This window comes from Stylophora pistillata, chromosome 9 (genome assembly GCF_964205215.1).
Source record: "Stylophora pistillata chromosome 9, jaStyPist1.2, whole genome shotgun sequence".
NCBI lineage: Eukaryota > Metazoa > Cnidaria > Anthozoa > Scleractinia > Pocilloporidae > Stylophora > Stylophora pistillata.
The window spans coordinates 29,178,797-29,204,460 of record NC_142527.1 but is presented as its reverse complement, the minus strand read 5'-3'; the positions used below and the strand labels follow the sequence as shown (position 1 = coordinate 29,204,460).

The following is a 25,664-nucleotide window of genomic DNA, read 5'->3' as shown; positions in this document are numbered from 1 at the left end:
GGTGATGACCAAGCAGCGACAGCCAAAACTGAGGTAAGATTGTATTCTGTCATGTCTGAGATACCGTAAAAAGTCACGATATTGATTCACATATACATCGCTGTTCAATCGATTATCGTAAAACCAAATCCAAAGTACTCATAGCAGACAATCAGAACGAAGGGAAATACCAGAATGAGCCAATAAAAACTCGGAGAAATCAAATGTAATCAGATTCAAGCGGGGAAAAACGCTAGCATTTAGTTTTGCATCTGACTGGTCGAGAAGTCCCGCGAGATTTCTAGACATAAAGCGAAGTAAAAATGTAAATAAGATGATGTAATTATGAATTAATTTGGATATATCAACAAAGTTGAAATGGTAAATTGGCCACCGTAACGATTACAAAAGCTGACGTTTCGAGCGTTAGCCCTTCGTCGGAGCGAATAGAGGAATTGTGGGTTTTGTGTGCTTTTAAAGGCAGAAAATGGAGCTACGTTATTGGTGGGAGCATGGCAACGAGAAAAGCACGAATAAATTAGTGGAATGAAAAGCGTTCGTTGATCCCTGTAGGATTTAGACTGCCGGCGTTATGAATTACTTTTGACATTTTAATGTAAATCATCGTAATTGGGGATTAGATCAATGTTCTCCTGTTGTTATTTTACCCTCTGGTACTGATAGACGTAGGAAATATCATCGGGCGTCTTTCCATACTACATTCATTTTGAATCGAACTGATTTTAATTGTTTCTCTGACAGGCTTCTCAGAGTGCTCCCGTCGAAGTAGTTTATGAAAAAGAGGGATTCTTGCAGAAGAAAGAAGGAGTAAGTTTTAGGCGCTCTGATACTAAAGACGAGGTGACAAGCGGACGTGCAAAGAGTGGAAAGTGAAAGCTGAGCTTGCAGTTGTTAGGGAAATAGTTGTGTCGTTTTGCATTCCAGTCTCTTTGTGCTCCCACGAACAGTCGCCAACACCATATTCAGCCTCAATATTTTATTTAAGATCAGATCTCCTCACCAAGGCCAGTAACGTTCGCTTTTGACTAATATGCTGACATCTGCGATTTCATATTCTGTTGTAGAGCTGGAGAAAAAGGTGGTTCTTATTGAAAGACAGACACCTAAAGTATGCTAGAGGGGTGAGTGGAATTGTTATCCTTGGTTAGTTTCTGGAGTGTGAGAAAATAGAACTTTGTATTGTTTTGTTTGAATAATGAATCGATTTTACTCATACTGCTTGCTTCATTGTTGGCAGCCGCATGACAAGGACGATCTTGTTACGATTGACCTTAGAACAGTGACGTCACTGGTGAGATCTCCTAAGGGAGAGCTGTTGCAACTGGACATTGTTACTCTCGACAAGTAAGAAGAGTTTTGTATTAAATGTGTCCGTTAATTGCCTGCAGGTCCTTATCTGAAAGAACTTTACTCGCAAAAGCGTGCTAGTAATCTAAGAAACGTGAAAACGAAAGCTAAAAATTGATGATAAATGGAGGTCCCGTCTCCTGCAGGGTTAGTTGTAGGAGACGTTAATTTCCCTCGCGCGAGTATACTGTGTGATGGATGTTCTCCCCTGGGGTGGGTTGGGTGGGTGCTTACAGGGCCGTTCTGAAAACCACTTCTGTGAGAACGCACCCTGTCTAAAAATTATCTATCTATCTATCTATCTATCTATCTATCTATCTATCTATCTATCTATCTATCTGTCTGTCTGTCTGTCTGTCTGTCTGTCTATCTATCTATCTATCCATCTATCTCTATCTATCTATCTATCTATCTATCTGTCTGTCTGTCTGTCTATCTATCTATCTATCCATCTATCTCTATCTATCTATCTATCTATCTGTCTGTCTGTCTGTCTATCTATCTATCTATCCATCTATCTCTATCTATCTATCTATCTATCTATCTATCTATCTGTCTGTCTGTCTGTCTGTCTATCTATCCATCTCTATCTATCTATCTATCTATCTATCTATCTGTCTGTCTAAAGGCTGATAGTTTCGAAAGAAACTGTTTGGGGCTGCGTCGGTGGGAGTAACGAAGTAATTTGGATATATCAACAAAGTTGAAATGGTAAATTGGCCACCGTAATGATTACAAAAGCTGACGTTTCGAGCGTTAGCCCTTCGTCGGAGCGAATAGAGGAATTGTGGGTTGTGTGTGCTTTTAAAGGCAGAAAATGGAGCTACGTTATTGGTGGGTGCATGGCAACGAGAAAAACATGAATAAATTAGTGGAATGAAAAGCGTTCATTGATCCCTGTGGGATTTAGACTGCCGGTTTGAAAGATGAGCTTTTGTTCAAGATTTTTACGGCTTTCCGTGCCACCTAAGTGCAAGGAAAGACCGCAGATTGCCATATGTTGCTTAGAATGATTGGGTAAATTAAAATGTCTAGCGACTGGTTTCGATGTGTCCTTGTCATTCCTTTCCACGTCTCGAAGGTGTTCTCGGAATCGGTCACCTAGTCTTCTGCCTGTTTCGCCGATGTATATCTTTTTGCAATAAGTGCAAGTTATGCAATAGATTACATTAGCGGAGGTGCACGTGAAGTGATCGGTGATCTTAATGGATCGTTTAGGTCCCGATATTTTATCAGTGTTGTGAATGAAAGGACACGTTTTGCATCGTGCACGAGCGCATTTAAAAGTGCCTGGTTGCTCATTAGTCTGAAAAGAACTTCTGACCAAAAAATTGCCTAAGTTTTTGTCGCGTTTGAATGAAATGAGCGGAGGCTGCGAAAAGATAGTGCCTGTCTCTGGATCGTTTTGAAGTAATTTAAAGTTTTTAAGAATGATGGATTTAACTGAGTGGTTGTGAGGGTGAAACGTGAGAGTGAATGGAATGCGGTCGGAATCTTCCTTATGCGACGTTTGTAGTGCTGAATGTCTATCAATAAGTTGAGCGCGGTGGTAACCCGCTTGAACGACGGAAACAGGGTAACCACGTTCATCGAAGAACTATCTGTCTGTCTGTCTATCTATCTATCTATCTATCTATCTATCTATCTATCTATCCATCTATCTCTATCTATCTATCTATCTATCTATCTATCTATCTATCTATCTATCTCTATCTATCTATCTATCTAATTGTTCACAGAAGCAAACGGAAACAACAAGTTTCACTCCATTGCAAGTTCGCTCTCGACGAGTTTGCCCTCACAACGACGAGTTTGCGCCCTTGTATAACCTTAGATTATTGTTAGACATGACTCTTTAACCCTTACTGGAGCTTTCGAGTCAGGACAATATGTATTTTTTCGTTTTTCATAGAACGCATAGTTTGAAGGCTGAAACTGAAGACGAACTTGAGGGCTGGTTTTCAGCTCTGAGAAGCAAACAGGTAAGAGTCTAGGACTGGAAGAACTGACTCGACTTTCATCAATTGGGGTATTTTGTAACCAGCTTATCCGCCCTTCGAAACTTCCACAGGTTTTTGGTGTTCTGCTTTGTCAGCAAGAGCTTGGTTCTGATGGAATTCCTCACCTGGTGGCAAAATGCTTGCAGTTTGTTGAAACTTATGGTAATTTTTTTTTTAGGCGGACAATTTATGTCAAAAGATTAGCGTGATGAACACGGATGTACTCGGATAAAAACAGTTTCTGATCGACGAGGTTAATTCGCGATATAATGACCGATTCTCTTAAATATTTTTGATCAACCCAGGTGGTTTAGAGATGGAAGGAGTTTATCGAGTAAATGGTGGGCAGTTGACAATGAAGAAACTGAGAACATCATTTGATCAAGGTAACAAACTCATCTGAAAATTTATGGCGATTTTTGTTTTGAAAAAAAAGCTATAATTCAGTTAGTTGGACTTTTCGTGTTGGCTTATACCGATGTATGGTTTTCTCTCCTTAGACGCAGGTAGCGTGCTGCTAACTTTGGATGAGTGCGGGGTCCATGACGTCACTGGAATACTGAAGCAATACTTACGACAACTTCCCGACCCAGTCATCCCTGGTGACATTTACAAGCGTTTTATCACAGCAGGCTGTAAGAATCAATTTTTTTTGGATAGATTTTGTTGAGCGTCGTTATTTCATAGTTGTGTTAGTTTCTAGGTATCACAGCAATCACCAAAGATAGGATATGGCCCATTCTCACTTATTAGGTTCCAAACCACAGTCAAAAGTACATTGGGTTTTCCCTCACTTTTGACTTGCTGCCATGTTCATTAATTTCGCGAGCACTATATGCTATTGGTCAATGTAATGGGGTATGATAATGTATGATAATGTATGATAATGTATGTTAATGTATGTTAATGTATGATAATGTTAATACAGTATGAATAATGCAGTTGTTTTTACTGCGTAGTGTATTCGTTTATTGGCTTGTTTATTTTTTCATTTCTTCTTCTTTTTCCCCCTAAGTGATTCAAGACCATAATACAAGACTACAGACTATAAAATCTCTTATCAACCAGCTTCCTAAAGTGAACCATGGAACTCTGAAGGCGATCATCTGTCATTTGGCCAAGTAAGTCTAGTGACGATTGGGGTTGAGCTCATTCGAAATCCAACTAGAGTCACCGTAACACTTTCTCGTTTTACTTTCACGAGGCCTGGGGAGACCATTGGCCTGGTGTCTAGCGCGGAACTTAGGATCGAGGGGTCCAGGTTCGAACCCTGACTAGCAGTTCGTTTTGTTTTCTTATTGGTCAAGGCACTTATCTAGGACTGTCTCCACCTTGGAGAGGGTCAGGAGTGTAACTAGGAAGTGGCGAACTGTCAGGGAAACCTGACAGAATGCTGATGAGGGAGAACTAGCGATGGATAAGCTTTTCAAACTCCAAAAAAAATTCTCTCACTTTTTTTTTGTGTCATTACTTGGAGTTTGCGGACATGGTTCAGTCAGAAAAGTTACAACTGATCTTTATGCTCATGGCGATAAGCTGATCTGTTAATTATCTCTTGGAAGTTGTTAATTAACTCTGGGGAGTTGTTATATTTCTCGCCTGTTCCATGGACAGCAGAATCAATTTTTGTGACTGTTTTGCGAAGAACGAATCAGCTTTACGAGGGATTACTTGAATTTTGTTTGCCATGTCTAATACCTATTATTTTTTTTCCTCCATTTCAGAGTGACCGAGCTGGTTAACGTCAACAAAATGGGAGTACCCAATGTTGCCATGATCTTCGGTCCTACTTTGATGTCCAATGAAAACGTAAGCATTTTCTGGCCCTATTTCTGGAATAGAGAATATTTGGCTGTGACATAAGTCGATGACGAAAATCTTTGAGGAATCCGTGAAAAGTTGGTGAACACAACTTATAAACCTTTTTTCACAATTGCTTACATTTTTAAATTTTAACTTTTCAAGCTTTTCTTATTTAGTCTTACAGCCTTCCTTTGCCATTAATTCCAATGTTACGATCGTGTTTATCCTCTATCTTTTTACATCAGACTGGGCGAATGGACGATACCTCAATTAATCAGGAATTTTCTATCGTTGGAGACATGATCACGTATTATAAGTGGCTCTTCGACGTAAGTATGAGTGAGTTACTTTCTGGTGTGGCCCTGGTTAACTTTAATAAAGAAAATAAAAAAAAAAATAAAAAAAAAAAAAAACAGAACAAAACACTCCCTCGTTTACACTTGCTCTTGGACAAGAAAGGGGTAAGAATGGATACTAGTCAACTATCAGCGATACCAGAAAAAAATACTGCGAAAGGGGAGGGAGGTGTTTAACCTGTGATGGACTAGAATCTCATCTCATCCAGGAGAAGCATTATTCCAAGACACATTATGCTAAAGGCCCAGAAATAAATTCGGAAAGCCACTTTTTTCAGTCTTATATTCAGACTTAACTTCAAAGGTAAAGCGGTAGAATTCGGTGCTTTACTTGTGTGGAAGATTTAAGAAGCTTTGAGGCAGCTGCGAACCTGTGTCCGTCCGTTAGCAAGAGGAACTTTGGCTCCCACCGGTGAGAAAATTACAATTTTTATTTATTTTCTTTCTTTTTTTCTAGGTGAGTGAAGAAGAAGTAGAGAAAGCCCAGGTTAGAACGAAGTATTTTTTTCATCCAATACCTTGGCTTTTGATTCAAAGTGTTTTTTTTATGTATTTCCAGTTTTTTCATTTTTGTTTTCTTGTTCATTTATTAGGTAATCGTAGAAGCCACTCAGAAGATACGAGAGTTGATCGAATTGAAGGTAACACTTTTGCAACATAAGCAAGCTTTCTTAGCTTTTAGTCTTAGTTTGGATGGAGCATGGCTCGATGGAGTAACGACAACGGCTAATTACAACAAAGGGAAATATCACGAGACCTTTTTGGCGGGAAAACGCGGATGACCAAGTCGCGTGGTTTTCAATTTGGGTCGACAGGTGGCGCGACTTTTCTAAACCAATCACAAAGCGTTTGGTATCAAAACCTCAGCAATCTTGGATTGCTTTTGACCTTCAAAGATTGGAAATTGTCTCCTTGCAGTTTTTTTTATTTGAAACTACGCCATTTTCTCGTTTTTTCGTTTCAATACGATTTATTTCTTGGACAGAAATTAAACCTCTCTTCTTGAATGACGAGTACTGTTCTTAACTCATTTTTTTTCTTACAATTTACAGGACAAACAAAATAATTCCGGAGGAGAATTCACTTTGGATATTTACGTGAAAGAGAAGAATGACAATCCACATTTAATGAAGGTAACGCATCCCGCCTGGTGTTTCCTAATCAATAATTAACTTTTCTCTACGATACCAGTTCGTTTAAGAGCTGACAGTTATTTTGAATAACTATACAGAACATTTTCATATTTAAGGAAAGTAGGGTTAAGTATGGCGAAGGATGAAGAAGTTTAATAGGACTGCAAATGACAGGATTGAAATCTTTCGATAGCTACATTAACCGAAAAGTAGCTCCATAAGAACTGTATTTTGTCCGGTGTGGAGAATTCAGGTTTTTAACTGATTGGTAATGTTTCCCCGTTAGGTTTCGTCTGAGATGACGGCAGGAAGACTGTGTACGGAGGTCGTCTCCCAAAAGGCACTATCGCGCGATATCGATTGGGTGCTGTTTGAAGTTATCGATAATGGTGCCATGGGTAAGTGTTGTTTCCCAGTCTCCTCTCACTTCATTCGATGAGCACACTTCCATTGAGTGTCTAATCACAACGTTGAGAATAATCACAATGGCTATTTAGAACAAAGGAACATATCACAAGGAGCAGGAATGCTGCCTGTGAGGCGAGAAAACACGGTCAGTTTACTGATGGGCTAAAATGGGAAATCTTATGGTGGTGAGTGTTTTCTGAAACAATAATAATTACAGTGGTCAGTAAAGCGATTTCAGAGCAATTCTGAATAACTTTTGATTCTTAGTTGAAAAGTTGTCCCTTCTTTAACGTGTGAAACCTTTGGAAAGTAGTGTGCTCGTACAAAAGTTGTATTTTATTCCTTATTTTGTGTGTTCTCTATTAGAGCGAGCGTTTCAAGTCAGAGAGAAGGTCATGACCGCGGCAAACTGGGGGAGTGGGAACTACTTGATTGTCAAAGAGAACTACATCGCAGAGCAGATCGCTCCATATGTAAATATTTCTCTTATTCTCTACGAAATAATTTACTTTTAAAGTATTCAAGATTTATTACATCGTGAACACTAGCTTCAGTTTCGAGTAGGTTCTCGTGATTTATTGATTTTGAGAGACTCCATTACATATTTGAACGATTTGAAGTTTGAGCCTATAAATAACCTTAGTTTAGTTGTCCTTGTATTTAGTTCTTTTATGACTATCTCTACGCGCCGTCCATATGAGATTTTAGATTTATCGCAACGTTAATTTGCATAATCGATTTCAGTTTCACGTTCGCAAAGCAGGGATTGTTACGGTGGTCCAGGCACTCCGACTACATTTTTTATTCGTCAAGTCTCTTTGTTTTTTTGGTGGAGTTCATAAGTTTTTCTTACCACGAGCAACATTACCTTGAACACGACACAGTCTACAAAATGTTAGCTTGATTGGACTGGAAAGAACAGCATTGGAATAATATGCAAAAGAGGAATGAAGAAGGCTAAGGATAGACATGAACGAATAACAAGATTGAATTTCGGTGAAATCTTTCTTTCAAGATTAACAGACTGAGACGTAGGTCCCCTGAAAAAGTTTCGAATGTCTTGTCAATAAAGATGTCCTCGTTTTTTAAAAGTCTATTTTTCTCTTAACGGTGATCATCTGTTTTCAGGTCGGTTCCCTCTCAATCGAAGGCCCCCTACAAATCCGGGATCCTAAAAGGAATTGGAAACAGAGTCACGTGTGTCTGAAGAATGGCTACATGTCAGTCAACAAGGAACGGGGGGTAAAAGCTATTCTCTTTTTATTATGTGTTCTCATCTCATCGCAGTTGACTCTCTGTTTCTAATATTTACGCGATTTTATTTATTTTACTTTGTTTTGTTTTTTGTTATTGTTTTTATGAAGTCAATTTTACGAGCCATCAAGTCGGACAAATCAGACTCAGAACAGTGGCCATTGCATAAACTCACTTTGTATGTGGGTATTCCAGCTGAGAAAGCCACAAAAACACTGGACACGAGGTAATCAGTTACTCTGACACGTGACGATCGCAACTGGATTTGTGAGGCCGGGTAGCGTACGTTGCGAATTAAAATTTGTTGAAAGAGATATATTGAAAATTTACCTCGAACGTGAGTTAAAACAAAAAAAAAGGGGGAATAAGAATTTCGTAGGAGAATTCGAAACCCAGATCTTCCGATATTCGTGTTGAAATTCTGTAGCAAATGGGCTACACGTCGGAAGGCTCTGGCCTTGACATTGGAAAAACTGGCGTGGATATTTTCTCGCGCATACTTTTGTTGTTTTTCTTTACGGAGTTTAGTTCGGTTGTTGTTTTTGATTTTTTTTTTCACGTTTATTTTAATCCCTCAGTTTGGAATTTTTACGAAGTTAAAGGAGTTTTATTCAAACCGAATGTTGTGATTATTTTAATTACATCTTTTCTACGGAGTTCAGACTCTAGTCTCTTTTTCGCTAGTTTATTTTTTCGCTTTTTTATGTCAGGTTCTTGAGTAGCAAACAAAATCTTGACTTCTCCTAATTTGTTTTTACGGTTGCTATTGATAAAGAATTTTAAATTGAAATGTACTCGAGAACACTGACATAACTATTGGAATGATAGACGCGACAATTTTTTGCCTAAGTTTTCAACAACTTTCGCACGCTTTGTCGCAGTAGTAGAGGCTATGATAAAGGTAAACTTCTGTGAGCGACAATTTTAGCTTAACCTTTGAGCCAATCTTTTTTGCGCAGAGTCGTTTAGATAGCGCTTCCTTTTAAGTATTACTGTACTTAGGCTTGAAGTGCTTTCGCATAAATTGCTCTCTATTTTGTCGGCTGATTTTCATGAATGTTTTTTATTTTTATTTTTCTCAGTTGTGGGTTCACTGTTGTGGTTAAAACAGACCAAGAAGACATTGTCAGGTTGGTAAAAAAAAAAAATTAGATAAAGACAGTCAAGAAAATCAAGTATATTAGATTTAACTGGACCTAGAGCACATCATGGCGTCATCTGCAGTTACTTGGGAGGAAAGGAAGGGGCGAGAAGAAAGTGGGGGAGGGGAGGGGAGGGGAGGGCGAAGAGAGGAGATTAGCAGAAGAACAGTCGAGGGTGAAGGAACGGAAAGACTCTCTTTTAGGGACGGTTTAAGTCAGGCACGTCGGAGTGAGAAATGTCTGCTCACTCACCCGTTTCTTGGATTCTTGCCGAGTGTCTGGAACGTAAGCAAGATGTATTTAATTTGATTTACAAACCTTTTTAACTTTAGACACTTATTTCGAATTAAACTATTTCGTAAATGTTTTTGCTTCAGGTATATGTGTGCCAAAGACAAAGCTGATAGGAATCGTTGGCTGGCTGCAACACTGAACATGAAGGTACAAAATAAAGTTAATTGAAACTGATTCTGGGTTTGCTTTGAGATTGTGGCCTTGATTAATCTTTTTAATAGCGAGAAAGTAAAGCGAAAAAAACATTTTCAGTCGAGCTGTCTTTTAAGGTTTCAAGTGTTTTGTTTGAGTTTTGTAAGATGTGCGAGTAGTTCTTTGTTTCAGGGAAGATCCATATCAATATTATTCTTCGCTGTATTTTATTTGGGTATTTGCAAAGAACATACCTCGTGTGAGAAAGGGATCTTCCACCAAGAACAAAATTTCTGTTGAGCTGCTTCGAGGGGCAAGAGAAACACTTCAACACAAATTAGGGCGTTTAGTTGCGTCGAAAAAACCAAAGCCTAAGTCATCCCGGCGACTAATGCGAACAAAGGTTTACTTCATCACTAGCCGTTGGGCACTCGAGGTGAAAACAAGCACACCGCTTGAAGCGCGGGAAAACGCGAATGAGGGAGTCGCTCTTGTTGTTAGTGTAATTATCAGCAAGGGCGGATCCAGGATTTTTTTGAGGAGCGGTGCACCACTTAAAAATGGCGTAACTGACTGGTGACCGGACGTAAACAAATTGTAATAGCAGAGTACCACTTGTATTAGAAAGCCGCAGGTAATCTCACAGGGGGAGGGGGGTACGCACCCCCTGCACCCTCCCCCTAGATCCGCCCCTGATCAGTAAGAGAGACTTTCTGATAACCACTTGGAAAGTGTTTCCAAAAGCGAATCAGCTTGCCTTCTCGTGTGGGCTCAGTTTGATTTTTTTTTTTTTAGCACCCTGAAGGTATTTGGTCAGATCCCACGCAGGACTCAGAGGTTCTGTACTCTTTGGTGGGTCCCAAGGTAGGAATCAGTCTTCATGCAAAAAGACATTATAAGAGATCTACTAGTCTACTTATTCTTCTGGAAAATCCAAGGCGAGCTCTCTGCTTGCTGGCCTCTTAAGTACATGATGCTGTATTGAAAGCAAAGAACATTGCTCTCAAAACATAGCGTATTATTTACACCAAACGCACAGACTAATAACAACAAAATACAAAACAAGCCCAAATAAATTCGAGAGGAAATAAAAGCAGATAAACGACACCATTTTCTTAAAACCACATACTTCGCTCTGCAAGGGGATTGTTGATAAAGAGAAGCAACTAACCTAAACGGCGAGAACAATAAATGACGTTTCGGACGGAGGTTTTGTTTGAGAATGGTAGAGGGTTCTAAAATGACGCAAGTCTTTCCTCTTGTTTCTGCCAGCACCAAATGTTCTTTCTAATTTTTTATGCAACTTGAACAGGGTTCGCAGGAAGATGACTTGCCTTTATTTCTTGGAAGACAGGTTTGTTACTTAACCAACTAATTGGTTAAATCAACTGAGTTGACAATGTGTGACAATTGGCCACCGCGCAAAGTTTCTAATGTTTCTAGCCAAAGACAAAGGGCTGACGCTCGAAACGTTAGCTTTAGAAACTCTTAAGGATGGCCAATTTACATTGTCACCTCAGTTGATGAAACTAAATTATCTTGTTATACATCCTACCGACGCAGCACCACAGTTTGTTTAAAAACTTACCCCCTTTATTCATTTTTTACTTAACCATTTGATTTCTTTATCGTATGCTGTTCTCCCTTTGTCAAATAACCTGTTTGAAGGGAGTTTTTGTCATTGATATTTATCAATTTCTGTCAACAGTCAGTACATCTTGGACGGCCAGGCTCTACCAAGCATATTGTGGAAGAGCTCAGGTATCGGCGAACGTCCTTGAGACGTCCAGCGGATAAAGGCCCAAAGACATGAACCATAGGATCCATTAACTTTTTTTGTGTGTGAAGCTTAGAAAAAGAAATCGCAGAATCTTTAAGTCATTAGAAATTAGAAATTGTGTTTGAACATAGGAAAATAGAGAGCGAAAAAATGGCCACTAGATTTAAGCTCGGTTAGTTAACAATAATAATTAAATGCGACCAGAATTTGAAAATAATTGAAAGTAAATTTCAAAGTATATTACAAATAGGTTCTACTTGTTCTACTTGTTTCTAGAGAAAACTAGGATGCTTCAGAGAAGAGAGTTTAATAAACTCGTGAGAGGACATCCGACTTAAAATTTAGTACGCGTTGCATGCCTCGATTGTTTCGTAGGAAATTGAGGAACAAGCAATATGTTTGTCACGCGCAAGCGTGAAACTCAAGGAGAGCGCGGAATGGAGCTTTTATCACGCGCAATCCAAGCAAACCCATTTAAACACGAAGGCGCGCTATGAAAGGAGCCTTAGGTCCCACTGGACCATTTGTCAATCAACCGTCGTGTGATGTAGAACTCTTAGAGTCAAGTCAGCTTGAGCTACAGCTACTCCAAGGCAGTGAACAGCGGGCGCATTCCTCAAAATTGTTTTATGTCTTCGTCACAATACAAGAATTTTTGAGATTTGTATTTCTTTTCTCCAATGGAAACTGTTTTTATTTGTGGCGGTAAATTTGAGATCGAAGTTGGTGGTTCGCACGTTACCTCATGCCACCATGCTGGTGGAAGTAAACAATAGATATCTCATTAGCTCCTTTTGTTCGTCTACCAGCATTTAAATTTGACCCGCACACGTCAACGGTGAGTGACAAATGAGCCCAGGTCTTCTCAGGGAAGACTGCCTTATATAGCGCGCCTTCGTGTTTAAGTTGGGTAAGACCCACGATGGTCTCGCGCAGTCACGTGCAATACTCTTAATTCTTGTAAGTCGCGTCAGACAAGCGCGTTCCACGCAGTCCTTGACTTTTTGTGCTTGTATTTGATTTCTTATTTTGTTTTTTCATTCATTTTTGGCACGTAAACGTAGTAACTCGGGTAAGTTTGAAAACTTTTGAAACTTTCTTTCGTAAGTAGACCGACTTTCTTAGCGCGTTTTTTGTAACAAAAAATTTCACTCGTGCTGGACATCATTCAAAACTTAGTCCTTTTTATCCTGTTAGCAGACTAGTCAAATGTAACGGAAGTAGAACTTATAGTCACTAATATCATGAGAGCAGGGTTCGCTGTTAAGACTTATGTAGTCATGTCACCATTTTATACGTACTTAAGTTTTGTAAGGCGCGTCAGACAAGCGCGTTCCACGCAGGCCTTGACTTTTTGTGCTTGTAGCTGATTTCTTATTTTGTTTTTTCATTCATTTTTTCCACGTAAAATTAGTAACTCGGGCAAGTTTGAAAACTTTTGAAACTTTCTTTCGTAAGTAGACTGACTTTCTTAGCTCGTTTTTTGTAACAAAAAATTTCACTCGTGCTGAACATCACTCAAAACTTCGTACTTTTTATCCTGTTAGCAGACTAGTCAAATGTAACAGAATTAGAACTTCTAGTCTTTAATATAATGAGAGCAGGGTTTGCTGTTAAGACTTATGTAGTCATGTCACCATTTTATGTAGTTTTTTGACAAGAAAATATATTTTTGCATCCTTTTGAAAATTTTGCAAGTACGACTCAATTACCATTATTGTTTCTCTCAGTGGCCAACACTAGTCATGTTGGTATGCAGATCATTTGGAGTTAATCATGTGTATTTTTTTTTTAAGACAGAAATAGAGATGTTGACCATTATCATTTTTGGTTATTTTTGTACAAAAAAACTGTAACCATTTTTATCTTTGGCATAACTCAGCTTTAGTGTCTATCTACTGAACCTCAATAAAATGATATTCAAGATCGTCTTAACTGTTGTCTTGTCTAATATCATGTAGTGCACAATTTCAAACTGACAACTACTGACTTGTAAACAGGCCATTTTACAGTTGTGTACTTAGTTGCCAAGCGTTTGATTCAGAGTGAGGCTAAAGATGACCTTGTTGTGATAGAGACCTGTATCTAGTTAGCATGATAACAAAGTGATTTACATTTGAAAGGCAGCAAGGTTTGTATCATAACAAGGTCATCCCTAGCCTCGCTCCCATTCAAAGGCTTGGCAACCAAGCACACAACTGTAAAATGGACTATTGACAAGAGGAATGCTTGTCCACACACTAACAATAAGTAAAGTTAAAACTCTTTAACATAGCAAGGTTTATTTATTTACAACATAACACTCCTAATATCTACATAAAAATTTGCCTTGAAACAATGCGGTTTAGATATTTTAATGCGGAGGGACATCATTGAAATTAAAAAAAAAAAAAAAAAAAAAATGCAACTCCTAATCTTTAACTGATGTCCTCTTGAACATATCAAGTATTGGAACACATTAATTTTGATTGAAAGGTAAATCAGGTATGAAAATATATTTAGCATTGCTGGAGTTCTCAAAGGATTTTATCTGTGACAACAAGAACAGAATTCTTCCTCATTTCAGTATTGTTACACTGTCAAGGAGGAAGGTGGCAACAAGAAAGGGAAGTATTTCACTAGTGCTTCACAATCCTCAGCTGAATTATTATGAAATCTTTGATGGAGAAAGTAGAAAATTGAGATTTGGATCTTGAAAGCGAAAGCATGGAAGTCTTAAAAAAAAAACAAGTTACAACTACTTTTCACACACGTACTACTAATAATTGAGTGTTGATAGTTAATGATGAACTGTCATGTCAAGGAATACTTATTGGGATTTCTGACTAAAATGTAATAACTATCTTAAATGGTATTTGGTTTCACAATTGCCATCCTCAGTGCACCATTGAGTACATTCCAGTAGTTTGTATTGGAGGAAGGAATCCTTCACCTGTATCTGTCACTTGCTTTACTTGTATTTCTGTGTATTTTGCTGGTTGATTTCCTTCGGGATTGTCCTCTGAAAGGGAAATGACCACAGGATTTTGTGTGAATTAAACACTTTTGTGTTAAAACTATTGCACAAAACAAAATATGAACTTCTTGATCACTGACTGGATGGTTAAAAACTCTAGCATAGCACATTTTTCAGTGATTGGCAGTGGTGTTACTGTGTTGGTTTCTTTGGAAGAGACTTGTAGATCCAAAACTTCACAGTGGTTGTACCAACATTGATGCCAACACTAAATCAAACCTGTATTCTGCAGTCATCCATGGGGAATGGTTGGATGATCACTTAAAATACTTTGACCCCTTGATGTAGGTTCAACAGAATAGGGGTGTTATAAAAAAAAATGATAAATGCCATTCTAAACCATGGTTGACCACTTGTTGTAAAAAACCCTTGCTCGAAATTGTACTAGCATTAATCATTGGGTGATAAGCATGAATAAAATTGTACCTGCAAGATTACTCTTAGTTTGTTTGTTTTTTTTGGGGGGTGTTTCTACTTTAAGCAACTGCACAATACAGGTAGAGGATAGTACAAACAGGCCATTGGGATATAGTAAAGGGGGACCACAACTGCTTAGCCTGTGAAGCAAGCATTGCGGGAAAGGAGGGGGGATTGGGGGAGCTTAGTAGTCAAGGGAAAAAAATTTGGGACTTTGAAATCTGACCACTTAAAACAGGTTGACTGCTTAAGACAGGTTCAACTATATTTACTTAGTCAGGTAAGAGTGATTTCAGATCACTCACAAACTGTGGGGTTGTCATTAGAGAACAGTTGTATGACCTGAACTGAATTAAATATGCACGTGTTGAAAGTATAGCATGTTGCAGAGCAACGTGCTCTCCTAGGGCTGTCCAGGGGCATTCTTCAGCAGAAAAATGTGAAATTGGAAACTGAGACATGATTTCCAGCACTCTGGGTCATAATTGGGTAACTTTTTTAGCCTGACACCAATATTAGAATTAGTTTAAAATACTTGTTTTCTGTCTTCAAGACCACAATTCACAGAGTGGCCGGTGCTAAATGGTCTGACTGGCTTCAAATTATCACAACCCTGAAACTGTAAGATCTATAGTATACTGATTCAACCAATAAGGATTGATCCTCTTCCCTACCAGTTTTGTGTCCTTTTGTATGCCTTTGAGGTCTTTGTAAGGATTCATTGTAGTTTGATGGGGGGACTTTTCTTGGACACAGCTGGCCAAGTGTTGGGCGAATACCAAAACGACCTGTAATCCAGACAACCAAGTAATTACTAAAAATAACTTGACATATAACTAAATTTGGTGGTTCAACTATTCTTCAAAAAATCATTTTATTGCAGCTCTGCTGGTTAGCACTGATATGTGTTGGAAGGCAATTTCATGAGATGGAGATTAGCATTTTTTACCAGTGTTAACATTTTTCATTGTTTTTATTCATCAAATTAAATTAGTTTAATTAATTTTTAAAGACACGCTTTCTAGAAAAATTCTTAAAATGATAAGTAGACCACAGAAAACATTTCTTTAAATGAAGGTTAGTGTGAACCACTTTTAGCTTACTTTTTATATCTAGTTATGGAATCAAGGCTAAAAGTGTGTCAATTCATTTAGCAGTATAAGGTTGTTGTATGCTTCAAAACCTGGATCTGTCGGTCGCGATAGCCAAACCAAACATACAGCTTTCAAAACACATCAATAAGTGTAACGAGATCATGATAACTATAATTTTCCCTGTCATTGATTTTTAGCCAAAGTTTCTTTCACATTTCATACTTACGTGGATCCTCAACTCTTTCCTGTCTTCTATGCTCCAAGTGGACATTAATTATAGCTTGGGCCTACAAAAAAATAAAACCATAAATAAATAAACAAATGAATAGTGCCCTCAATAACGCAACTGTGTATGATATCTTTTTACATCTAAACAGTTTTACTGCTAATAAAACAAATGAAAAAAATTACCCACTACTGATTGACTGAAAACAAGTGCAATTTTCATGTGCCACAAAAACAAAGTTGTAACACAAGTATAAAGTTGTAACATGAGTGTAAATGACAAATAGCAAGTGCATTGTCAAAATTTCATCTGTTTTGACTTTCTTTGATGCTTTTTCCAGGCATGAAAATTATGCAAATTTTTCTAAGACTACAACTTGCACTTGCCCTATGTGCTTGTGCAATTTTGTTGTCTTTGAAAAATTTAATCTTGCTTCAGTTATTAACATCAAATTGCACTCAAAATAATGTTATTACCTATAACAAAATCATGTTATATCTTTCTTCAAAATAACCCCACAAACATATTAAGTAAAATCTAAAAGGTCACTAAGTGATAACTGGAATATGCACTGGCTGAAAATCTCACGTCATATCTTTCTGTAATTATCCAACACAAGAAAACCATAAAACTGAGGAAGTTAACTTTTTGCATGTCTATATAGCCTTAAATTTAAACTAAAGGGTAGTGGGAGAATTTGGGACAGTTCTGCCAACCTAAGATGCAATAACCACCTTGCATGATTCTTGACCCACACGCATGAGATGATGTTATGTAAAGACAAAAAAAGTTTTTGTTCTCATCTAGACGTAACAGCCTGTGGACCAACAAGAGTGTATGTGGTACAAATATCCTGACGATGTGTTTCATTCAGTAGTGTCTGGGTTTTGCTAAAAGCAGGCCCACGGCCCAGTGGCCTGGCAGCCCGAAGGCCCAGCGGCACACAACGGCCTGCAACCTGGAGGCCCGGAGGCCCAGTCCTGATTTCCACAGTTTTTTTGTCCAGTAGTAAATCCATGCACAGATCAACGGTGAGTGTTTGTTGCATGTTTTTCATATAAAAATGTTTTGATTCGCTGTTCATAATAGTCTATTTACAGAAACCGATAGCACTATAAAGGACTTTCATTATCAAACAATGAAAGTTATTTTCAAACCATACTTTGAAAGTGAAAATATCATAAGTATAAATGTGATAAGTGAACTGCGAATCTTTTCTATACAGAGACATGTCGATCTATTTACAGGACCTCCATCCCAAAAGGAAAAGCGTGTTCTCAAACATTGCTTTCCGGCCATGTAAGTACTGTATTTATTTGAATACGGTAAGCGCCCTGGGTGCTAATTAAATTTTTGGTCCTCAAGGGCGGCAGGCCCTTATTTGAGGCTGGGCACTTCTTAAATTTGCACCACTTTTAGCAAGTAGCACAATTTTAACTGTTCATTGAATGTTTTTGTAAATTACTGAGGAAACTCTGTGTTCAGGTAAGTCTCCTAGTGATACTTACGTACTCAATTTCACTAAGGTCAACAAATGAACTCTGCTTCTCAGTCAGGCGACTGATTGATTCGCTGATGTTACGCTGTCGGACATCGAGGAGGCAGCTCCTTATTCAAGGTTGGGCGAAGAAATATGGTACATTAAAAGGAGTACTTTTCGATCATGGTGAAAAGTGAAAAAATCAAACCCCGCCATCAAGAAATTCAAATTTGTTGTTTGTGTTGTGCTTCAATTTTACCCTTGGTTCATATTTTCTTTTCCTTTGTTGTTATGATATTTTCACTTTCAAAGTATGGTTTAAAAATAACTTACATCATTCGATAATGAAAGTCCTCTACTCTGCTATCAGTTTCTGTAAAGAGACTAATGAACAGAGACCCAAAACGTTTTTTTATGAATGACATACAACAAACAGAAACAAGGATTCAAATGATTAAATGGTAAACGAATTCAAGCTCACTGTCATCCATTTTGCACAGTTGTGACTAAAATGGATACTCCAAAATCAGGTTTCGGAGTAAGGACTGGAACCTATTATTATTTCTATTTTATTATTTTATTTTTATTTTTATTCTAATTTCATTTTTATTATTTTATTTTTATTTTATTTTTATTTTATCATTTCATTTTATCATTTTATTATTTTTATTTTTCATTGACTTATTTTCCGAAAAATAGTAATAATAATCACAACCCACTTTGCACGCCCAAACCAGATGTAGATCTGTGCATGCGTGTGGATTTACTGCTGGACAAAAAACTGTGGAAAATCAGGACTGGGCCATCGTACCTCCAGGTCGCAGGCTGTTTTAGGCTGCTGCATGCTGGGTCTTTGGGCTGCCAGGCCGCTGGGCTGTCACGGGCCATGGGCCGCAGGCCGCTGGGCTGCGGGCCTGCTTTTAGCAAAACCCGTAGTGTCTTAGGCAAAAATAACATTCTTACCTTTTGTTGACAGAGGATGCGGTCTGGATCAGTTGAGAACTCTGTGTTTGCAATATTATTTTTTATGGCCTATGAACAAAATATCACAAATTACAATATATCTATGATACATCTGCTTCAACTAAACTTTAAAATCATATTCTGTTAAAATTCGAAATATATTATTGGACAAGGTTGAGCATGATATCATGAATTATCAACACTGAAGTCTGACTTATCTGTAGAAGCCAAAGTTGGATAATTAATGATATTAACCAAAAACCAAATTCAATATTTTTTTTTTATTACACATTTTTTAAACAGTCTGAAAAAGAAAACACCCCTCTCTTAGTTAGCAAAAGTTTGAGAACACCCCACAGATAAAGAGCTTGGAAACTAAGTAGACTTTGATAAATGTAATATCTGCCACAGATGTTGCATAAATTATCATGTCAACTTTACAACACACTATTGTGTTTTGATTAAACGCTCTTGACCAATCAGATTTTTCATAGTAACTCTAGTGTATAATAATATCAAACATTTTGACCCACAATGATAGTAGAGTGCTGTTATTTACCATTGAAGCTGTAGATCTTGCATGAGCTGGAAGCTGCTCTTGGTAGTTGCTATCAGTAAAATTATATTCATCCCCTACCCATGCAATCTTGATTCTTAATCAGAAAAATTAAAAAAAGATTTTGCATTAGCATGTGAGTTTAATTACTAATTTTTAAATGGGCCATCATTTTTACTTAAATTTGACACCTCATCCTTGATCACACTGCATTTACAGGCTGCATTAAAGTTTAGTATAATTTCAGAGCTGAGCAAAGAGTTTCCAGCAATCTGATTGGTTGGGTGGTTCCTTATATGATGCTATATAAACCGCTCCACGCAGTTTATATAAAATGTTAAAAGAAAATGTTAATAAATGTTACTAAAATATTATGATTTTAGAAATTTCTCTGTTGTTCAGCTTTGAAATTATACTAAAACAATTATTCGCCTCAGGTTTGGTGAATATTGTTGAATAATCCCCTTGACTTCGTCTTGGGGATTATTCGACGATATTCACCTTGCCTTCGGCAAATAATTGTTAAATATTAATATACTGCTGTACTGTATCGCCAATAAATGTAGAATGAGAGATTTTGTAATTACATGCAATTTCACTGTGATTTTAAACCTACTTGTCTTGACAAAAAAAATTTTAGGAAAATTCAAAGATGTAAAAAAATTTTGGTGAAAAGACAAAAAAGAGGAACCTGACTTACTTTCTGTTTGTCAACAGGAAGTAGACCTTCTCCATTAACAAAGCTGCTGCAGTAGGCTTGCAATGGATTGTGCCCTCTATAACCTCTTTAGGAATGTCAAATTTATGACGTTGAAAAAACTAAAAAAGAGAAGAAAACAAGGCAATCAAAATCAATTAATTGTCTCATAATATTCAGAGAGTTCATTAGCCAATGAAGGTAAGAGAATTCTTCTCTGGCTAAATTTAATTAATTTAACTTAATTTAATTTATCAAATTTATTCAGATGCAGAGAGTGTACAATCTCAGCCAATTGGGATGGTGGAATAATGATATACCTGATTTTTTCCCATCAATTACCAATATACCTTAAAATTGCAAAAACTTATAAAATTGAAGAACCATTAATGCCTATAATTCTTAACTCATGCCTTTGTCAAATACCACAAATTCATGAAAAAAAAACCAAAATTGACCCCTTTTGTTACTTGACAAAAAAATACATATGCGAGAGGCTCCTGATAGGCATGGCATTTTAGCTTATAATATATTATAAAATTACTTTGTTTTCTAAGGAAAGTCATGGCAGCTTGACAGTTGGGGGTTTATATAAAGGTTATATGTACAAAATTGTATTTGGGAAATTACACATTTATAAGGCGGGAATACTTCACATTAAAAATAAGCAAAACATCATGTTTTGCTAAACAACTTTTGCTGTCGCTTATCTTTAATTACCCTCTGTAGTTGAGACCAGTTCCCATGTTTACAAGGCAGGGATGTACCATTGTCGTATGAGTGCATTTCAATCTCTTGTGGATAATACCAAGAGAAAATCTCGGCCACCAGATATCCATTTGAGAAATCTCTGATAATTTAAAAAAAGATCAATGATATGATGTTAGAACTAATCAAATGGACAATATGAGATATAATAATCAATTTGAAGATCGCTTTAATAAAACTCGATTTTGCGAAAAAAAGAAGCCTCAATTTTACCTTCTAGTATTTCGTACGGGGTGTGAAAGGTCCAAACTTTGTATCCATTTCAATATTTCACGGGGTAAACCACTCATAATTTCGTAATATCTCCTAATCTCGCATATATTCTTCAATCTTTGCTCGGGCTGAAGCCAAGGTTTACGTTTCCAAGGGAATGAAATTACCCATGATTCTTGACGATCTCACGTGTGAACTAGCAATATCGCGGGCGCATTATATAGTAGTGCTCGCTCTGATTGGCTTATATTGGAAGCAATGAATCGCATTGGAAGCAATGAATCGCAAGCAATGAATCACCAAAAAAAAAAAAAAATGCATGGTTCCGAAATATGGTTCAGGCTGACGTCATTGTCAGTGAAAAGTTCCTGTCGAGTTTAGCCGCAAGATTTCGAACTTTCAAGAATGTTTCTCGGTTTGATTCCGGTTGAGAGAGACCTATTGGAACTCAAAATGAAAAGAAAATATGCTAAATTCTCGTTTCCAAAAACAATGAGCATGTAGCTCTTTAAAGCGACGATATTAGTTTTGGAGTTAACGATATTTCATTCCCATTAACACAACACAGCTTTCAAGAAGCTACAGTTGCTCTTGGCTGCACCTCAAGCAACTCTTACGCTTCTCTTGTGGCAAACTTCCCAAATGCATCCATAACTCGATATACGTACAGCTAAAGCATGGACCAATTCTTTTGATAGATGGAAAGCTCTAGAGGGCAATAAGGCTTTTGTGTTGAAAAGAAATAGTGGTTTGGGAAGCTTTCCCGAAAAAGGGCACCTGATCACAACCGACCGGATCGCGATTCTCTGGGGTCCCTTTTGCGACCACTTTTGAAAAATCGAAATGAGATAACAACCTGTGATGCAATCCATTGTTTATTTCTGTTAAAGGATACGGATATCGTGAAATAAAGAGGCTGTTAAAGGAGAAGAAACGATTTATATCAATCGGCAGCCGTATGTACCGGCTACCGATTGACTCGCTCAATAATTTGGTAAAAGTTTCGATGTTAATGTCAACCGAGGATCATTAATTTGAAAATCGTCGAAAATACCTTTCAGGTAAAAATTATCGCGGGTCAAAGACGAATAAATTGGAAAATGATTTTAAGGACACGTGCTTTCATCTTTAAAAGATAAAAACGTCAGAAGAATAAAAACAAAATTGAGAGCCACCGGCAAAATACCTGTCCCCTGAGCTCTGTTATGATTTTAAAATCAGCTACCATGACATTTCCATTCTTTGAAGCCGGCTATCAGCTGGAAGCAATGAATCGCAACGGACAACTTGAAATCCTGTCGTTCGGCCACGTGAGGCATTGAGACAATTTAATTTTTCGCGAGAGTATTGCTTCTTTTAGTAACCTTAGAACCCCGTCGAGAGAGCTTTTTTTTCAGCCTTTTAGCTTCTTTTATTCAACGCAGTACCGGTTAAATTCAAAGACAAAAGATTTAAATGTCTTAGATTATGAATAATTGCGAGATAAAAAACACGTGGTCTGCTTAGACTCACACATGTTTTCTCAGTTTTGTTTATTGTTCAGGGCATTGTTTCGCCGTTGCTCAGTTGTTAGCTGTTTAATTAAGCGAAAATACACGAAAAGGCGCTGCAAAGCAACTTTTAACGGAAATAAAAGGTTTCTAAAAGACAAGTCGCATAGAAACTCAATCAAAAAGTGAAAAAAGGAAACTATCTTTACACGGGATTACAAAAGCGGGCTTTTATAGAGCTAACAATGTCAAATCTAGGTTTCAAAACAAGACCTAAATTGAATTATTCGTAGTCCCACAGCAACGGATATACGCTGTTTTCCCGCGAAACATTAAATCCCCTGTATTTCTGGCCAATCACAACTAGGAAAAGAAAGTGAACCACCTGCCAGCCAATAAGAAGGCAGCTTTCGTTTCACCTAAACAGGTGGACTACAGAGAAAATATGTTCATAAATTTAACATTACTTCTTGCTCAGAAACAGGTCCCTCAGTGATAAAAAAGTCTTTTGTAATCTTTCTGTCGAAAAGGCTCTTTGTTGGGAGCAAAATTAATGCAAAATAGTTATTTTTTGTCCTTTAGTTAAGCCATTTGTACGGAACCGAAGTGGATCTCGTCTTCGAAAGAAGATTTCCAGCGAGGCACCAATTTTCCAACCTGTGGCTTTTCCTGGATAATTTGAAAAGACTTTAACATTGTTTACACCGAGACAGCAGCCACTAAATTGACGGAGAGTAGGCAACACTACGGCAGTGAACTGACCACAATTGTTCCGTAGCTCGCTGGAAAGAAATTATTTCGACACTTTAAACCCGGAAAGGTTTACCGAACAGATCCTCTCATAAGAAAATGGCCCATGGTGATGAAATTGGATTTAGTATGGAAATTACTTTATATTCTCCCGTCGCGTCCGTGATTGCTCTTTACTGCCTTATGACCATTGGAATAAATATTTTCGTCTGCTACTACATCTACCGCAAGAGGAGCCTTCGCGCATCGTGTACAGCACTGATCGTAGCGAATCTGGCTGCGGTAGACGTTTTGGTTTCGATCAAAGATTTGCCTCTCTTGATCTCCGTGAGCACGACCGGAAGGTGGTATTTCGAGGAACACTGGTGCCGAAGTTACGGTCTCACCAATGTGATCTACATTATCGTGTCGATTTCGACGCTGGTTACCATCACGACTGAACAATATTTCCGAATGAATGAGTCACAGAAGTCCCAGGGAAATTCCTCTCGCTCCCTTCCACTCGGCTACATCATCGCACACACTACACTTTCATACTCACTGTCCTTGTTGTGGAGCAAGTATGTTTTCATCAGCAGAAAGGCCTTTTGCGAGGTCGATTGGCCACCTTCCGGGTTGAGCTTCACTCTCATCACATCTTGTATCTTCCTCATCCCAGTCTCTCTCCTGATCTACAACTTCTTCGGAAATGATTCCCAAGGCGAAAAGAACTCGAGCGAAAAGGCGAAGCTTGTCAAGCTGGAGAGTGGAGAAAACGAGGAAAGCGACGACGATAAGGCTCACTGTCGCCTGCAACTCGCTATTAGCACTTTCCTGGTCACGTGGTCTCCGTACGTGATCGAGAGTTTCGTCACGTACTCGTCTGTGGTCCCGAACATTGTTGGAGTCGTCTGCGCCTTTATTCCGATTGTAACCACGACTCTGATCCCTCTGTGGTACGTTAAATGGAGACGAGAGACTGAAAGGATACATTTATTTACCTCGTCCCATGTCCAGACTTGTTAGATCCTGCATAGACACTTGAGGATGAACACGCAAAGTTTTTCTGATTCCCTCTAGCGCTATGATTGTTCCCTGATCACTATCGTAATTTGAAATTTGACGGAACAAATATTGTCGGGAGTTTGTAAGGCCATCGTCACACGTGTATTCTATTTACCCAAATGTTTGTTAAAGGAGTTTTTTTATTAATGAAATTCCGTGAATATCAGCTCCGGACACCATTTCGCACAGATTCCGTTACAACGATAAAACAGATGATCAAGTGTGGTCGTAAATTAGACTCACAGGCCATCGCGAGACAAGATTTTCGAATAGTTAAGCCGTGAGTGGCTGAGAATTGAATTAATTTTGAGATTTTACTTCAAAATAGTTAATTTTATTAATGTATTATTCTTGAAGATAATTGATTGATAATAATAATAATGGAAGCCGTGATGTGAATAGTTGGTTTCGAATTTATTTTACCTTGTAAATAACTGAATGCTGAAGTTCATTACCTACCTAAACAAATATGATTATTTTATTTCGGATTTACCAAATATATTTTTGGCTAGAAATTTGTCAAATTCCTTATATTTTTTCAGATAACAGAAATTATGGCGACATCTCTGCTAATTTCTATTGAATCTTGCAGTTACTTTACTTCTTATTATTGCTTGTAAAAACTTCCGTCAAGATAATTACAATGGAACGAAGAGAAAATAATTCATCATTTTCTCCTGAGCAGAACATAGCTTTTCTTTCAACTTACAAAGGTCAGACAAGCGTCACCATAAAATATAGTGTCACGTTGATAAAGAAGTGTTTTAAGTCTGTAAAAGAAAATACATTAAAATACAATTAATTATTTGTTGAGCTGGTTGTAAGATTTTATTCTTAATGGAAGGTGTAGAGCCGCCCCACACCTATGGGCTAGCTAAAGATCGCTGTCAGTTAAAGGAGTTCTAATCGATCCTCAGTCTGGAGTTAGGCAGGTATGCCGTGAATTGAAACTGCCCCTTAAATGAAGGTAACATATCATTTTTTTAGTAGGTTTTGGCCCCACGAGTGGATGAAATTATCGCCGGAATAGAACTGTCCTAGAAGAGGGGTTCTGATTATACTTTGAACATCTCTATCCACGAATGTTCAGTCAGTCGCCGCCAAAACACCATTTTTTCCCTCAGTATAAGGACGACCCGTTTGACTCTGCCACAGCCACGCGAGCAAGTCAATGGTTTTGAATGAAAAACAAAAAAACAAAAAAAAAACAAAAACGTTTTATTCGTTGCATCGGGTCAAAAGCGGCTTAGAAAAGTCTATTAGCGTCACCATAAGCAGTGATAGCGGAGAACACTAAATTT

The 25,664-nt window shown here is 37.9% G+C and overlaps 3 protein-coding genes across 5 annotated transcripts in view; 2 read left to right on the top strand and 1 right to left on the bottom strand.

Moving 5' to 3' along the window:
- The window catches only part of LOC111338471 (arf-GAP with Rho-GAP domain, ANK repeat and PH domain-containing protein 1), a 38,720-nt gene extending 25,143 nt beyond the window's left edge, over window positions 1–13,577 (top strand). For 2 of the 3 annotated variants that reach the window (XM_088734347.1, XM_088734346.1), the window contains exons 23-45: window positions 1–33; window positions 742–807; window positions 1,065–1,121; window positions 1,238–1,344; window positions 3,260–3,329; window positions 3,419–3,509; window positions 3,653–3,733; window positions 3,848–3,982; window positions 4,363–4,468; window positions 5,072–5,156; window positions 5,396–5,479; window positions 5,964–5,993; window positions 6,100–6,147; window positions 6,559–6,639; window positions 6,926–7,037; window positions 7,414–7,520; window positions 8,176–8,289; window positions 8,412–8,527; window positions 9,384–9,431; window positions 9,821–9,884; window positions 10,665–10,733; window positions 11,182–11,223; window positions 11,578–13,577. The exon at window positions 1–33 is cut by the window's left edge and continues 20 nt beyond it. In XM_088734347.1, the coding sequence (XP_088590473.1) occupies window positions 1–33; window positions 742–807; window positions 1,065–1,121; window positions 1,238–1,344; window positions 3,260–3,329; window positions 3,419–3,509; window positions 3,653–3,733; window positions 3,848–3,982; window positions 4,363–4,468; window positions 5,072–5,156; window positions 5,396–5,479; window positions 5,964–5,993; window positions 6,100–6,147; window positions 6,559–6,639; window positions 6,926–7,037; window positions 7,414–7,520; window positions 8,176–8,289; window positions 8,412–8,527; window positions 9,384–9,431; window positions 9,821–9,884; window positions 10,665–10,733; window positions 11,182–11,223; window positions 11,578–11,682 (1,851 nt within the window). In that variant the 3' untranslated portion in view covers window positions 11,683–13,577. Of the gene's footprint in view, window positions 34–741; window positions 808–1,064; window positions 1,122–1,237; window positions 1,345–3,259; window positions 3,330–3,418; window positions 3,510–3,652; window positions 3,734–3,847; window positions 3,983–4,362; window positions 4,469–5,071; window positions 5,157–5,395; window positions 5,480–5,963; window positions 5,994–6,099; window positions 6,148–6,558; window positions 6,640–6,925; window positions 7,038–7,136; window positions 7,233–7,413; window positions 7,523–8,175; window positions 8,290–8,411; window positions 8,528–9,383; window positions 9,432–9,820; window positions 9,885–10,664; window positions 10,734–11,181; window positions 11,224–11,577 lie in introns of those variants that run through there. The other variant, XM_088734348.1, reaches the window with a different exon arrangement.
- Window positions 13,578–13,911: 334 nt separating this feature from the next.
- LOC111338924 (spermatogenesis-associated protein 4) lies at window positions 13,912–21,286 on the bottom strand. Its single transcript, XM_022945490.2, has 8 exons — window positions 21,080–21,286; window positions 20,819–20,948; window positions 20,102–20,220; window positions 19,405–19,498; window positions 18,846–18,914; window positions 16,403–16,463; window positions 15,757–15,870; window positions 13,912–14,650 (listed from the first exon to the last, which is right to left on the bottom strand). The coding sequence occupies exons 1-8, from the start codon at window positions 21,154–21,156 to the stop codon at window positions 14,526–14,528; spliced, it is 789 nt and encodes a 262-aa protein (XP_022801225.2). The 5' UTR covers window positions 21,157–21,286; the 3' UTR covers window positions 13,912–14,525.
- Window positions 21,287–23,052: 1,766 nt separating this feature from the next.
- LOC111338967 (G protein-coupled receptor 161B) lies at window positions 23,053–25,176 on the top strand. The gene has a single exon (XM_022945536.2). The coding sequence runs from the start codon at window positions 23,419–23,421 to the stop codon at window positions 24,322–24,324; it is 906 nt and encodes a 301-aa protein (XP_022801271.1). The 5' UTR covers window positions 23,053–23,418; the 3' UTR covers window positions 24,325–25,176.
- Window positions 25,177–25,664: the final 488 nt, after the last annotated feature.

Bases quoted from the DNA above. Each gene is read 5' to 3' on its own strand.
- LOC111338924 (XM_022945490.2), bottom strand. From the start codon at position 21,156: ATGAGTGGTTTACCCCGTGAAATATTGAAATGGATACAAAGTTTGGAC. The intron at 20,949-21,079 runs GTAAAATTGAGG...TTAAATTATCAG, and splicing joins CCCGTACGAAATACTAGAAG to AGATTTCTCAAATGGATATC. The intron at 16,464-18,845 runs GTAAGAATGTTA...ATTTTTTTGTAG, and splicing joins GCATCCTCTGTCAACAAAAG to GCCCAAGCTATAATTAATGT.
- LOC111338967 (XM_022945536.2), top strand. From the start codon at position 23,419: ATGGCCCATGGTGATGAAATTGGATTTAGTATGGAAATTACTTTATAT.